At 41.1% G+C, this 13,722-nt stretch overlaps 1 protein-coding gene across 39 annotated transcripts in view; it reads right to left on the bottom strand.

Annotated features, from left to right (window-relative positions):
- adgrb2 (adhesion G protein-coupled receptor B2) overlaps positions 1 to 13,722 on the bottom strand; it is a 158,320-nt gene that overhangs the window by 71,703 nt on the left and 72,895 nt on the right. For 32 of the 39 annotated variants that reach the window (XR_013450928.1, XM_078081116.1, XM_078081110.1 and 29 more), the window contains exons 3-6: positions 12,187 to 12,270; positions 10,627 to 10,821; positions 3,861 to 4,022; positions 30 to 194 (exon numbers count right to left, since the gene is read on the bottom strand). Coding sequence is in view for 38 of the 39 variants with exons in the window: in XM_078081116.1 (XP_077937242.1) it covers positions 30 to 194; positions 3,861 to 4,022; positions 10,627 to 10,821; positions 12,187 to 12,270 (606 nt within the window). In the remaining variant the exon portion in view is untranslated. The remainder of the gene's footprint in view (positions 1 to 29; positions 195 to 3,860; positions 4,023 to 10,626; positions 10,822 to 12,186; positions 12,271 to 13,722) is intronic. The other 7 variants (XM_078081120.1, XM_078081134.1, XM_078081138.1 and 4 more) reach the window with 2 other exon arrangements.

The following is a 13,722-nucleotide window of genomic DNA, read 5'->3' as shown; positions in this document are numbered from 1 at the left end:
GTCGAGTAATGCATAATAGTAGGCCTTACCGCTGCAGGAAGGGTTGGTGCATTCCCTGCTCTCCTGGTGGGGGCCCTTACATTCGGCCCAGCCGTGAACCGACGCACTGCAGCGCCTCTGCCTCTGCTCGCTTCCCGTGTTACACGTTACGCTGCATCTCGACCAAAGCCCCCACTCCAGCCACTGGCCCTCCACTGAACAGAGGGGGTGGAAGTAGATAGGGAGGGACGCACAGGGATTTCGTGATGAATTGATTTACGAAGGAGGCAAAAGAAAAGCACAAAGGGAGACAAAACAGGGCAGAAAGAAATGGAAGTTAAAAGAATGTAAACAAATTGAAGAGGCTATTTTTTTTTTTTTTCCATAAATAGCAACAAACAAACACACTTTATGTTGCTACGGATATTTGAAATATTTCAATGTCTGATGAAACAGCTGATTGCAATTCATTTCATGCTGTGTTTTGAAGAGTTCAAACAGAGTACAGATGTTGTATTTTCATTCAGAGTGCAATTAGAAAGGCAACTGACTTCAACTATTAACTCCAAATGGACAAATAAAACCAACACATTATTAATACAATCCAGCAGTGCCTGTCGGACCAGGCCGGAATACCAAACAGCTTCACCAAAGCCCGATCACACGCACAGGTGTAATCAAAGCCCGAAACGCCGCCGTTATTAAGGGAGCAGCGCCGGTGTAATTGAGTTGTCGCATGAAATATGCAAAATCCCAAAGAAATATGACGAACACAAAAAAGGCAGATTAATCATGTATAGTGAGTGCAGGAAACATTTTTGGGGTTTGTCATCAACTTTGAAGCTGGTTACAAGACAAATTTGAGGACCCGTGTCAAGGAAAGGAACACGATGTTCTTCTGTGAAGATGCACGACAGCAGATGGAACTATGTGACAAATGAATTGTCATATAGTTCTTTGCTGTTTCACATTTTTGGTTAAAAGTCCAAATTTGACAGATGAACCAATTACCGACCTGTGACCATAACTATTTATATTTCAGAATACTGTTGATTAAAAGGGAGTTAATATGCCAATCGGTTATTTTGGTGACAATACATCTTCCTATAGTAACGCAAGGGTGAGGAAGGCTGTCTTCAGCCTTGCAAGCTTCCGTGTAGGTTATGCATGACTGTACAGTAGTCTTTTTTTTCTATTTGAACAAGAAAAGCAATTTAAAGTGAGCCCTGTTCTTTTTCTCCCTGCTGAGAATGATATATTGAGGCACACATTTTAACCTACACACGGGGGGCTTTAGGTAGCAGATAAGGCGAAAATACAGCGTGGTGTAAATGTATTTGTCTGGTTCTCCCAAGTGGGAAAGCATTGCCAACTCTCCTCGGTAATGTGGTCAATCAAGCTGCGTGCGGCTGTTACTCTGCTGGTAACAGCACTGTGTTGGGGATGACATTCACCAAATGAGCTGAGGGAGCATGAGTGAGCTTGAACGTAAGTGTGAACGTGACATTTCTCAGAGTCTTATTCTGATTAACTAAAGTGACGGGTCTGGAAAAGCTTCCAAAACACAAGAATAAACCATCTCATCCCCTTCCCTTCACTGTGAAACACTCTGTCCTTGAAAATATGCTGGAATGTTGTAGAAATTAGTGATGATTGCAAGCGACTTTTGCAGAAGTAGCAAAATAATTGATTTTCAATGCGTAAGTTAACACTAAAAAAAACTGATGAAATCAAATGAATTATTCAGGCAAAACCTAGTGAAGCAAGCAAAAATATATTAGGAGGTAAGCGTCAAGTTTGTAAATGGGTGTAAAACGCTGTACTGTGGATCTCATTAGTCAGTTAAAGAATTATTTGCAGTGAGATCCAATCACAGACACACACAACTGCCCACACACATACACACAAGATCCATCAAAGCTCTATTTTCTATACATGGCAGTTTCTGCCAAAAGGGCTATGATGGTATTTCAAAGTCCCACTGCCTTTGAACTCCTCAAAGCACACTGTATCTCTTGTGGAAGATTCACATACTCATACATAAACACATAAACCGTATGAGGACACTCATACAAAGATTTCCTGAAGGCCCTTGAAGGAACAGCCTCTCCTTTTCCCAAACGCTCTATTTCTATCCCTGTTCCCAAAACAGCATGGCAAAACATCCCAGAGGCTAGACTTTGGATTATGTTGTCTCCCTATTCCTCCCTCTCTGAGACATAACTTTGCAGCCTATTTGTCTGGCAATGGGGATATTTTTGCTTTATTTAAATATTAACACTATAGAAATCTTGCGTTGAAAAAAAGCTATTGGTAGTTTTGGAGTGTAAGAACAAAAAAAAGAGCAAAAAAAAACAGGCTCCAGCAGCGTATATATATATATATATATATATATATATATATATATATATATATATATATATATATATATATATACATACAGTAGGATACCTTAGCAGCAATAAATAAAAAGCACTTACCCTGGGATAATTGCTCAGCTGTGAGGGATTACATTCTATACACGCAGTCTCACTCTAACTAAAATCAATTCAGGAAATAAAAAGGTTGTTGTTGAGAAAGCAGCCACCAATTTTGAAAATGAACAGTCTTGTGCTTTAGTGTCGGTGCATCCATTAATGCCATTATCCCAATGCTAGAGACCATTCTCAATCTGCCAACAAAGAAAGCGTGTATCAATTTAAATCACTGAAATAAATACTCCCTTCTAATGCCAATGCTTTCAAAGTAAGTGGTTTGCTAATGGGACGCTTGAGATACAACATTTGAATTGTGAGAATGCCACGAGTGTACTTTAAGTGTTGAGATGCCATAGGTTTTTCCTTTTAGCTAGATTTAGACTGTGGTCTCTTAAATGAGTCGCTGAGGTTGACCAGTATTTACCCGAGTAGAGGAGTTGACATCTCCACCTCTACATATGTTCTGTGAAAGGCTCCGGAAGTCATTGTTCGGAACCTGCCCGGCTGTCTTTTGACAGTCTGCTCTATTGAGACGTGATTTCAGTCCTTTTACCACTCTCAATGCAACCTGGAAAAGATGTTTCAGCTTGACAGTATGGGCCAAATTGAAATGAAGTCCTTTGATACACTTGCCATGAGAATTGGATGGGGCTGCTCCAGTAACGGAGAACGGAGTTCTTGACAAGCTACAGGTGTGCCGGCCTAACAGGTAACCTCGAGACAATATCTGAAGACCGTCACTGCAGGACTGCTCTGCAATCCAAACCAAATCCACCATGGAGGAAGCAAACAAAATGCTTCGTCTGGTTAGGACCCGTCAGGATGGCAGAGGGAAATCCCAATGCTCACCAAAGATGAATATAGAAGTAAGAGATACATTGAATATTAACCCAATTGATGTTTAGATATTTCTACCTGGGACACTAACATTACCAAATCTAACTAAAACACAACACATGAAAGATGACTGCTGGTAAATTCTTTGTCCATACTCACTCCAGCAGACAATAGAGCAGTTTAATTGACCAGAATTTGTATTTGTGTCTATATAGAACTTTATTTACAGGTAATCACCGCAGTCACCAAATTGCTGTAGCGGTTAGAAATGCTCAGAATTGTGTTGGCTGACATAAACTGTTTCCTCCATCCAAGAGCAGCGAGTTATTACAGTCGGCATGATGTAACACGGATGCGGCGTCAGTCCCGACCTTAGCAGGAGGAACAGTAAATTGGTCACCGTCTGCCCTGGTGAAGCTCTGACGCGACAAAACCAAAGATGATTCATCATTTTGATCCTTGTGATTGGGAAGGAAAACCAAGAACAAGTCATGCATGAGCAGGCGCTGAGGCAAAGAGTGAGTGGGTGACGACTGGGTGTGTGATGTAAATGGGGATGCTACTAACCAGGACACACTGCTATGTTGCAGAGTTTGGTCTGAATCTCGGGCCGTCCACAAGCCACTGCAACGCCTTCCTTTACACACTTCCTGGTTCGCGTCCTGGAGCCCCGCCCACAGGTCACAGAGCACAGACTCCATAACGACCACTCCTCCCACAGCCCATGCACTGCAAACACCCACAAACGCACAACATGGGGATGAGGAATGCGGACGGGAGGGTTTGGAGCATCCAGCCGCAGGCGCGAGGGTTTTGAGAATGAGAGAAACATGAGATATTAAATGAGTTCAAGCACATTCCTTAAAAGAAATTTGAAAAAACACAATGTCGTTACCCCACAAGACCAATACAGTTCTATTGGAAAAGAAGCACTGACAATGATGCTGCACTTATATGTTGCTACATGGAACAAAATGGAGGTTCGGAATGAAAATTCGGAAATGTGTCATGACAAGGAAATGTGGTGCTTTTACTCTGAAATATTCGGTGCCCTCAATAATTAGTGAACATAAGTATCCAAACACTTTAATTTAAACAGATATCATGCTAGTACAAATGTCCTCTTTCTACCACATGCCCACCTATTTTTAGCAACATATGAAAATGAAATACATAAAAATAGAGTAAATGAGGAAAGTTGCAGAAAAAACGTGAACGTAGTTTTACTCAAAGTAAGATCTCGCAGACGCAAGTCTAGTTGATCCGTGTTTTGACACTGGCAGATTTTTCCGCAAATAATGGCTTAAATAACTGATTTGAGATTGGTAGAAAGAATAACAGAAAGAAAATGAAAGACATGTTCAACAGGAGACTCCGAGAAGCTACGTTTACCGATGGGATTGTATAATGAATCTCGAACGAGAAGAGATTAATATTTGATGGACGTGTGAGATTATAAAACAGATTTGAAAGAAAAAATATCTGCGCTAATAAAGTTTAAAACTCACAGACCAAGAAGCGTTGGGAATTTTTTTACAACAATGTTTCGGGAAGAAATGTTGAGCCAGAGGAGTTAAAGAGGAGAGGAAAGAGAGAGGAGAGGACTCGGGGAGATGCTAGAAGAAAGATAAAAAGCAAGACGTAGAGACGGGGAGGTACAGAGGGAGATAAAGTTAGAGACAGCAGGATGGATATTGCTGCTCCTGTGTTGAGCAAAGCTAAATAAATCATGGCAATAAATAATTAAGTCTACTCTGTGAAGGAAGGCTCAGAGGAGGAGTAGGAGGCTCAGAGAGAAGAAGATGACGGTGGTATTAGAAAGTAAGGAGACATGAGGAGCACATAAATGCAGATATATATGGTATCTGTTCTGTGGTATCTGTCCATCTTTTGTACTCTTCCTCCTCGATCTTTCGAATCGACTTGAATGCATCGGGTATTTTTAAATTTACACTAAAATATCAATATTTTTTGCCAAACTTTGTTGATATATCTCAAAAGATACAGTACTCGAACGATGTTTAACACTCATTATATATATACACACACACACACACACACACACACACACACTAATACGCAATTAAGCCCTCTAATTTAGGTATTGTTCGGTCTGAGGTTCAGTTTGGGATGTCTGAGTCATACTGTGGCCAATAACCAATAACTATTCCCAATTTAATTTATTTTAAATGGATAGTTACATGGCTCAACAGTCAGAGCCATTAAATAAAGATTTGTGAGCTTTTAAATTGCAATTTAGTAACACATGGTGTTGTTTAAGTATTTTATTGCGGGATCATGGGAATAGTTGTGTGCTGACAAAATATTTTGATGTTAAACTTGGGACAACATTTATTTTACACAAAAATGCAATTTAATGAGTCATGAAACATAACAGGCACACTCCGAGTGGAAGCAGATATTTGGGGTTATCTTATCCCAAATCGCGAAACATTCTCAAAAGACAGAAGTAAGTTGATACAAGACATTTTTTCATCAACACCAGAGGATTGCTTGAAATACATTACGTATTCATCTGAATTCATATCTCTCAGCTCCAATAGAAGCGTATCTGAAGTCTGACGGCAAAGCCAATCAATTAGCCTATAAAATCGAGCTGCAGGAAGCTTTTGGACAAAGACACATTAAAAGGAGAAAATATCAATTGGATACGGCGAGAAGGGTCAAAGCACATCCGCAAACTAAAGAGCGAACATGATATAAATGTCTGGGTTATGTTGGGTTGCAATCGGTAGGTATACTGATATTTCCAGTCAAATACAAAAGAAGGATGGGGCTTGTGTAATTTATTCTTTGTATCTAAACACCAACAACTACAATAACATCTCTCTCCGTTAGATCATCTGTGGACGTTATAAGGGCGGTTATGCCATCAGGGTTTTAGTCACAGAGGGAGGTTGCAAAGAGCATGTTTACAGCAGCGAGCACACAGAAAAAAATAATTCAATAACAAAATGTTCAGCGGTAAGCCAACCACAAAGGCATATGTCTGTGTTTCATAACAAAGGAGAAAAATTCAACTTTAAAGACCTTAAGAAATTCACATCTGTGAGAGTTAGATTCAAGTTACGCAGCTAAATAATGTGCAAAGAATGGAAGCACATAGACACACTTCCAATGGCGTGCGCTTCTGATCCAAAAGAAAGTATGCTCAGATAAGAAAAGATCAAGAGAGAAGATAAAATGTCTCTGCTCAACCTTCTTCTTTTACACACATTTTCACACAAACAAGAGCAAACATTTGCATCACCAGAAAGAATAAGCATGTGCATAATATGGTTGCATGGCTTCCATTCTCGTCTTTTAAATGTACTATTACGTTTTGATTACTTATTCCTAGCTTTTTCAAACGCATGGTATTCATATGAATCATTTATTTTCCCTCTTACATCATGAGGCAGTATTATTAAACACCTTATGTCATAGGCTGTGTGCGTTTGTGTATTTGTGTGTTTGCCATATGCATGACTCTGCACCGACTCCACGACTGCATCCTTGGATGGAGCCTGAGTCTCCAGCTGAAAGGATTATGGGAAGAGTGATGTTGCAGCGTTTGACTACGCACTGACCCAGACATACTGTATTCATAATGCACCATTGTTCAACTCCATGTTTTAAATGTCACTGAATCTATAGCCAATGAGCAGAAGCTAAATAGAACCAAAATAGGGGTGCTACTTCACTTGGCACGCTTTGGGGCATGAATGCCTTCTACTTCAGTGCACATTCTTTAAGAAAAGAAAATTGTAATTTACCAGACCAATTAAAGCCTAGTTTGCTTTGTCAAGTTACGGACCATTAATTAAAATTGATTATATGTATCACCTTAACTTAAGAGTCTTACCCATAAAAAAAAAAACGAGGAGAAAAACAATTTCCACTTTCACTTTATTGGCTTTCTGTCCAAGCTATTTTTCTTTGATGTTCCATAACTCTTGCAGACCAACATACACACAAGCACAGAGATGTGCCCAGAGACAGATCCACCCACACAACACACCCGTACTCGTTAAAGCCTAGTCTGACCACGGATGCAACAGAAGATTCTGGCATTAGGATGGTTTGGGAGAAACAATGTGTATACCAATGTTGCCTGTGTGCAACTATAATACATGTTATTTCAATTAGAAAGTATTTTTCTAATTGAAATATGATGTACTGTAAACATACTCATAGTATGTTTCTATAGAGTAAACATATTGGCAACATTATCTACATGGAAATTGTTCAAAAATACTTGTTGTTTTAGTAATTAAGATACTAGATTGTGGTTTCGGGGACTGGATTGGGGGTTGAAACGATTGCAGTCTTGATTAGAGTGCCTGTGTGTGCTTTTGTGCCTGCCTCGGTGTATTGTTATGTATGTATTTGTTTAACTGGCTACGAAGAACACAAAGCTGGAATCCAGCAGCAAAGAGATCAGTAAATCAATCAAACAAAGGATCCTCCCGCAAATGAAGTCAAAGAATAAAAGAAAAAAAAATTGTTCAGATAATTAAAGACGCAAGTCTCCTTCATACCACCCTCACATTCCCAGTCTGTTTGAATTTGATGTGATTCCATTCAGGCAATCCCAAGAGTGCCCCTACAGCCCTCCAGAACCACATCAGAAAACATCAGAGAAGTTGAGGAAAAATTAAATAATAAACGGAACATAACCAGCAACCAATATCCCATCAAAGAGCGGCTGAGGGTATTTATATCGACACTGAATGAAAAATGAGGCACTTAGACATACAAATCGTGTTGGTACATCTGCATAAAAACAAGATTAGCATAGGCACCAAGTGGGAAGGAAAACATCGCTTTGGCTTTCTTTCTTTTTCCTTTTCCATTCGGGGGGCAGTTGAGAAACATGAGCCCAACACTGACCGGCTCCTAACTAATGCATGAACACACACGTGCTGTAAATACACAAAATGAAGTATACTTCATTACGTAGAAAATGCAAATAACCCAAAATTGCCTTTTAATTATAATGACAATTAGGAATCGCATAAAAAAACAATAGACAAAGCTCTAACAACACCCACAGTTCAGTTTAATGCCGACAAACGAACACAGAATGAAAACTACGTATAAACATCATAAACACACACCTATCTGTGTACACAGCCAGACATGTAAATGAATGCATGTATTTGCAACCGAGTGAGTCGACAAAAACACTAACGACAAGTAGAGGAAATTTGAGTCGAACTTCAATCTATTTTACTGATATATGCACATATTCCTATTGTATAAGCGTATTAAACCCCACGAATAACCTAAGAAACTAACTCTTAAATAACTAATGGGCTCAAAGGCCTCGTCTAACGATGGGACAATATAAATGTAACGGTTAAGCCCAGTGACGACACCCCATGCTGTGACGCTGACATTTAGACAGCCGCCGCCCCACTTTTGCTTTGAGTTATCTGTCCCAAGAGAAGTTATGGTCATGACTTTTCATTTTACGGCCCGTCCTCGAATGTAACACTGTCGTTATTAGAATGGGCGTGGAGGAAATTCACGCCGTCCTCCTGTGAGGCTCCTTCAGGTATCAGAGAGGTTAGCCTTGAAACTAAGCCACTCCGTACCAGAGTAAAGTGAGTTTTTTCTTTGTTCATTATAGGGTTTAACAGCCGGTACATCGGAAAACACTACTTTTGTCATATTATTGATCGGAAAGCTGTTGGTGTAGACAAACAGCATATGTGGCTCCGACGTCCTGTGACTCTAGTTAAGACGGCGGGAGGGTTGATCTTCCAAAAACCTCCATTGGGCCGCTTTTCTTTGATTGAGCTAAGCACGTCAACAGAACTTTGGTAAGGAAACCAGTGACGACGACGATGATGATGATCTACTTTCTAAACACCAATCCAGATGCAATTCCTGAGGTCTTACCTAACGCAAACTTTGACAGGTTCGCACATGGAAAACATATATATGGCTATATAAGACACATTAAAGTGCACGGGAAGTGCACGGGAAGCTGGAAGAAACTTTTTTCATTGGTTTCTGGTGGAGTTTTGGTCTTAAAAGAGAACTGCATCGATTTGGTATCGCACAGTTGACTAACAATGGAGAGTAAAAAAAAAAAAAAAAAAGAAGGAACAGAACATCAGGAGTATAGACTTTTGTATCTCAAGCATTTATCCTTGTCAAAACCTCGCAGCTGCATCAACCACAATGCAACACAACTCAACAGTTCAGTTGCAGACCGATGGGTCCTGTGCTAGTTTCGGGTAATGCGGCCTCAAGCTGCTAACCTGAAGCATGAAAGAGGAGCAGGCTACTGCGGTTTTCATTGTACCTTTAAACCTGTGAGGCTCATCTACTATGGTAATATCATTTTAAAATAAATATGTGTCTGCAGAATAAGTAATACAAATATGACATGAGTTTGTTATGATCTACAGTTGCTCGACCGAACAGGTTATTTCTGAATCCCGGTGGTTGGGGACTGAGTATAAGCAGAGCAGGGGGGTGTAGTCCGGGTAGGAAGCGAGCCAGCGCCGTCCAGGATTCCAGTTCAATTGCAATCAGGACATCCAATCAAACCCGAGCAGGAGAGGCGGTACTTCACCATTTCATCTAGTAACTCTGGCAATCAAACCAGCTGAGCTGAACTCAACATTATTCAGCATGAGTAGTACACAGTCCCTCAGCAAATTTATCCGGCTTGATTGTGTTGTACGCTGCGGAGGAAGAAAGGATGAGGTGCTCTCCTTTGTGCTATTGCCTCGGCGTAGCGAGCAGATACAATTGAACAGACTCACCCTGAATGGTGGCGCGTGCGTGCAGATGACAATTGCAATTGATTGGTTGAATATACTTTGCAGCTGCCAGTACATTTAAAACAAAAACTTGTGAAAGCAAAATCTGTTGTCAGGTGTGCATCGTGTTTTTTTCATGTGTGAAATGACGCGACTAAAGGGCATACTCAATCTGACGGTTCTTTTCTCCTACATCGAGTTTAGATTATGTGGATGAGCAGAGCCCATGTGATGTGTGCGTGTCGCCTCCCTTCCTCAAATTTTATTATGTCTTCGTAAAGCCTTCTTATCACATTCTAAGCAGAGAAGTAAATGCTGCGTTGGTGATTGGCGAAGTAGAGCGTTTAGGGTTCGCAGTAGTCACACGTCCATAACAGATCATGGAAAAAGATGGCGTGTCGCGCCCCAACTGCACTGCTCATCCGTCTACTATGTAAATGAAAATACACCTAACAAAGAAACATCACCATCCGTCATTCTTGCTGCGAGAAAAACCCGACTAACCACTGAACTCGGCGAATGCTCAAAGGCGGCCGTTTGAGAGGACAACATACCTGAGCCTGTGCCTGTGCTGCCCGGTTCCCCCGGACAGGTAGCAGTGTTGTTGCACATGCGAGTTTCCCGCAAGGCTCCGCTGCAGAGTGTCCCATAAGGAGAGGAGACGCAGGATCGCGTCCTCACTTGCCAGCCTTGCCCACATGTGAGCGAACACACACTCCACTGGGACCACTCCTCTGCCGCGGGGTCACCTGGGGAGCAAGACGGAAGTGGACAGAAACAGGGTGATTCCCAACGATTCCACTTCCATGATGCGAATGTTTCCACGAGTCAGGGAGAACGGAAATAGTTAGTGGGAAAGATGTTAATAGGTGCAGTTTGAGTCAAGAGGAGAAAAGTCAAGGTTGTCCGGTCAGTCTCTCATGTTATCATGGGCGGGAATCAAGTCCTGCACAAAATATTTATTCTATTGAGTCTTGTAAGCAATTCCTGTTCTTATACTTTATGAACTGAAGTTAAATAAAATTATTGCAATATTACCAAGAGAAAATAACAAAGATAACTGTCCAGAACAAAAACCCTTGGGGTTATAATAATCAGCCTGTCTTTATAGTTTTAAGTTAAGAGAACACAGGAGCATAATTTGTTGTATAAAATAACTTGGTTTGTATGCTTCTATAGGTTTTTGAAATGTATTGTTTTTACACAGCCTGCCGTGTGACGCTTTATCAAAACCCAATATACGACGCGCCTGCACACATTATTATTACGGAGGATATGTAATTCAAATCAAGCCCCTTATGTGAATAAAGCTTGATTGCCTTTTCATATGAACGGTGATCCTGTTGGAGATTCAACAACATTAATACCCATGAAATTATGATAACACGTACTAAAGGGGCTATATGCCAAAAAAAAAGGATGTTAATATATAACATTTGTGCGTTGTGCGTCCCATTGTTCCCTCCGAGATTCGCCCTTTAAAATAAAAATAAAAAAACAAGTGTCAAGCCATCTCCCGTTGCTTTTTCCAAATTGCTTGTGAGCGCTGTGTCCTTTGATAGGGGCGTCGTCACATGGCAAAGAAGGAAATCAAATTAATTGCATGTCCGTTAATCGCATTACATCTCCATTAACATGCCGTGAGTCAGTGCTTAAGCTCATCACATATGCCTGCAGGAATGAAAGAATGGGGAGGAGTGTGGGGGGGGGCAGAGGAGAACACAGAGCCAAGGGTTTCCCTGGCGGAAGGGAGTCCCTCCTCCATGCAGTGGGAGTATGGAAACGTGTGTGTGTGTGTGTGTGCGACTTATCCTGGTGGGGATAAAGCAGCCAACATGTTACGTCTTGTATGTTTGAAGCCATACGTGGGACGTCCTCTGTATGTTTCATGTCATGAATAATTAATCTCCATTCCAATTGTATTAAATTGTGCATTTTTAGAGTCTACGTATGAATGGCCAACAATAGCTGACCTGGAGTTCAGCCATGCTTAAGAAGATAAATGTACAATGGTAATGCGAAGGAACTCTTTATTCTTCGCTTCACATACGGCCTGTAAACATCAGGTTGGTGACTTCTGTTCCGGGCCGCGAACTCATGCACACATCACTCACCGGTTTGTGCCTGAAACACACCTGGCTGGTCAGCTGATCGTGGTCTCTGGGTCTTCACCTTCAGATCGTCCTCATCATATGGGTCTGAAATTGACAAATGACATTGATTTGTCTCTTTTTCATACCTTTTGATTTGTACAGGTACAGTATTTTTGTAACCACCGCAAACTGAAACTCTTGTCTTGTAAATAGGTCCTCATCGGAATCAACTTCCTCTTTGTACATCCAGTGCATTCAGGAAGTCAAAAAAGCACGTTGTAGAGTACATCCAAAACACGACTCCGGAAAATAAAAATACAAACGCCTACAATTCCTTGGCTTGCTCCTTGTAGCAGAATATTTACAGAACACGGTGATACATTTCAGCAGACACCGTGTAGAAAAATAGAACGAGGTCTGCAGTATAAAATTCAGGAGTAAAGTAAATCCTGATATTCTAATCAGCTTAAAGGCAAAACAAGGATTGTCGAGAAGAAATATACATACTAAAATGTGTGTACGCAAAGAAAGTAAGAAATTATCCTTTTTTATGAAACTACAACATCTGAGTTACACAAGGAAAAAAGTCTGCGCCTTACAAACCAGTGGGTGGATTTGAAGATGAAAACCTTCAACTCGGCGAGTGAGCATCAGTTAAAAGTGTACAATTACCTAGAGAGAAAGTACGGGGAAAGCAAAAGCGTGCAAGGCATCCAAGTCGGTTTTATCTCAATTGTTACAAACATATGGAGGCGCGAGCGCAGCCCGTTCTGAATCTGTGAAAATGGATTTGTAGGCTTAGTTTCAGCAACACAAGACTTAATCAACTCCCTCAGGAGGGAAACAATCTGTGATTTAGCAGATCCTTTTCACTTGGGTACTTCTCGCCCGTGGGATTCTTTGCAGCGGGTTGTATTATTCACACAAGGCAGAAGAGACATACAGCGTATCTAAGGTACGTTATCTTCACGGAAAGTGCCAGTGTGTGCTTATTGGATTACAGAGCGCAAGAGGGATTGATACTGAAATTGTCTCAAATTAGTTCCTATCAAGGAGTTGACCTGATGAAGAACAAAACAACATGGACGCTTAATTCGACCTCCCCTACGTTCCAATCCACACTAGCATTAATCCCTTGTAATAGTGCTAAAGCTCTCTCATGATGGAGCATTGCAAACTGTCGTCTAAATTGGCCTCTTGCAACAACAACTCTGTGTTTTCATCCTCAAGCTCTTTCAATGACACCGTCTTCCTCTTGCTCCCATTTCCTTGGTTCAACAGACATTTTATTTACGGGTTTATTCTGTAAATACAAGACGACGACATATGCGCTTAAAACGACTGTCTGACTTACATGTTTTAGACAATTATTACACCCAACCTGAACACATAACTCGAGATGAACCTGTAAGTAGACTCAATGATCAGCCAACACTTTAAACACACCACTGCTTCCATCTGTAAAGTGACACGACATGCACCTGCGCATGGGGAAACTCTCAGGCCCCGGTGACCCCGTGACCCCGGTTACTGGCGCTACAATGGCGATAAAACGGT

The sequence above is a fragment of the Gasterosteus aculeatus genome, chromosome 10 (genome assembly GCF_964276395.1).
Source record: "Gasterosteus aculeatus chromosome 10, fGasAcu3.hap1.1, whole genome shotgun sequence".
NCBI lineage: Eukaryota > Metazoa > Chordata > Actinopteri > Perciformes > Gasterosteidae > Gasterosteus > Gasterosteus aculeatus.
The sequence above is the reverse complement of the archived record's forward strand: the minus strand, read 5'-3'. Positions and strand labels throughout refer to the sequence as shown.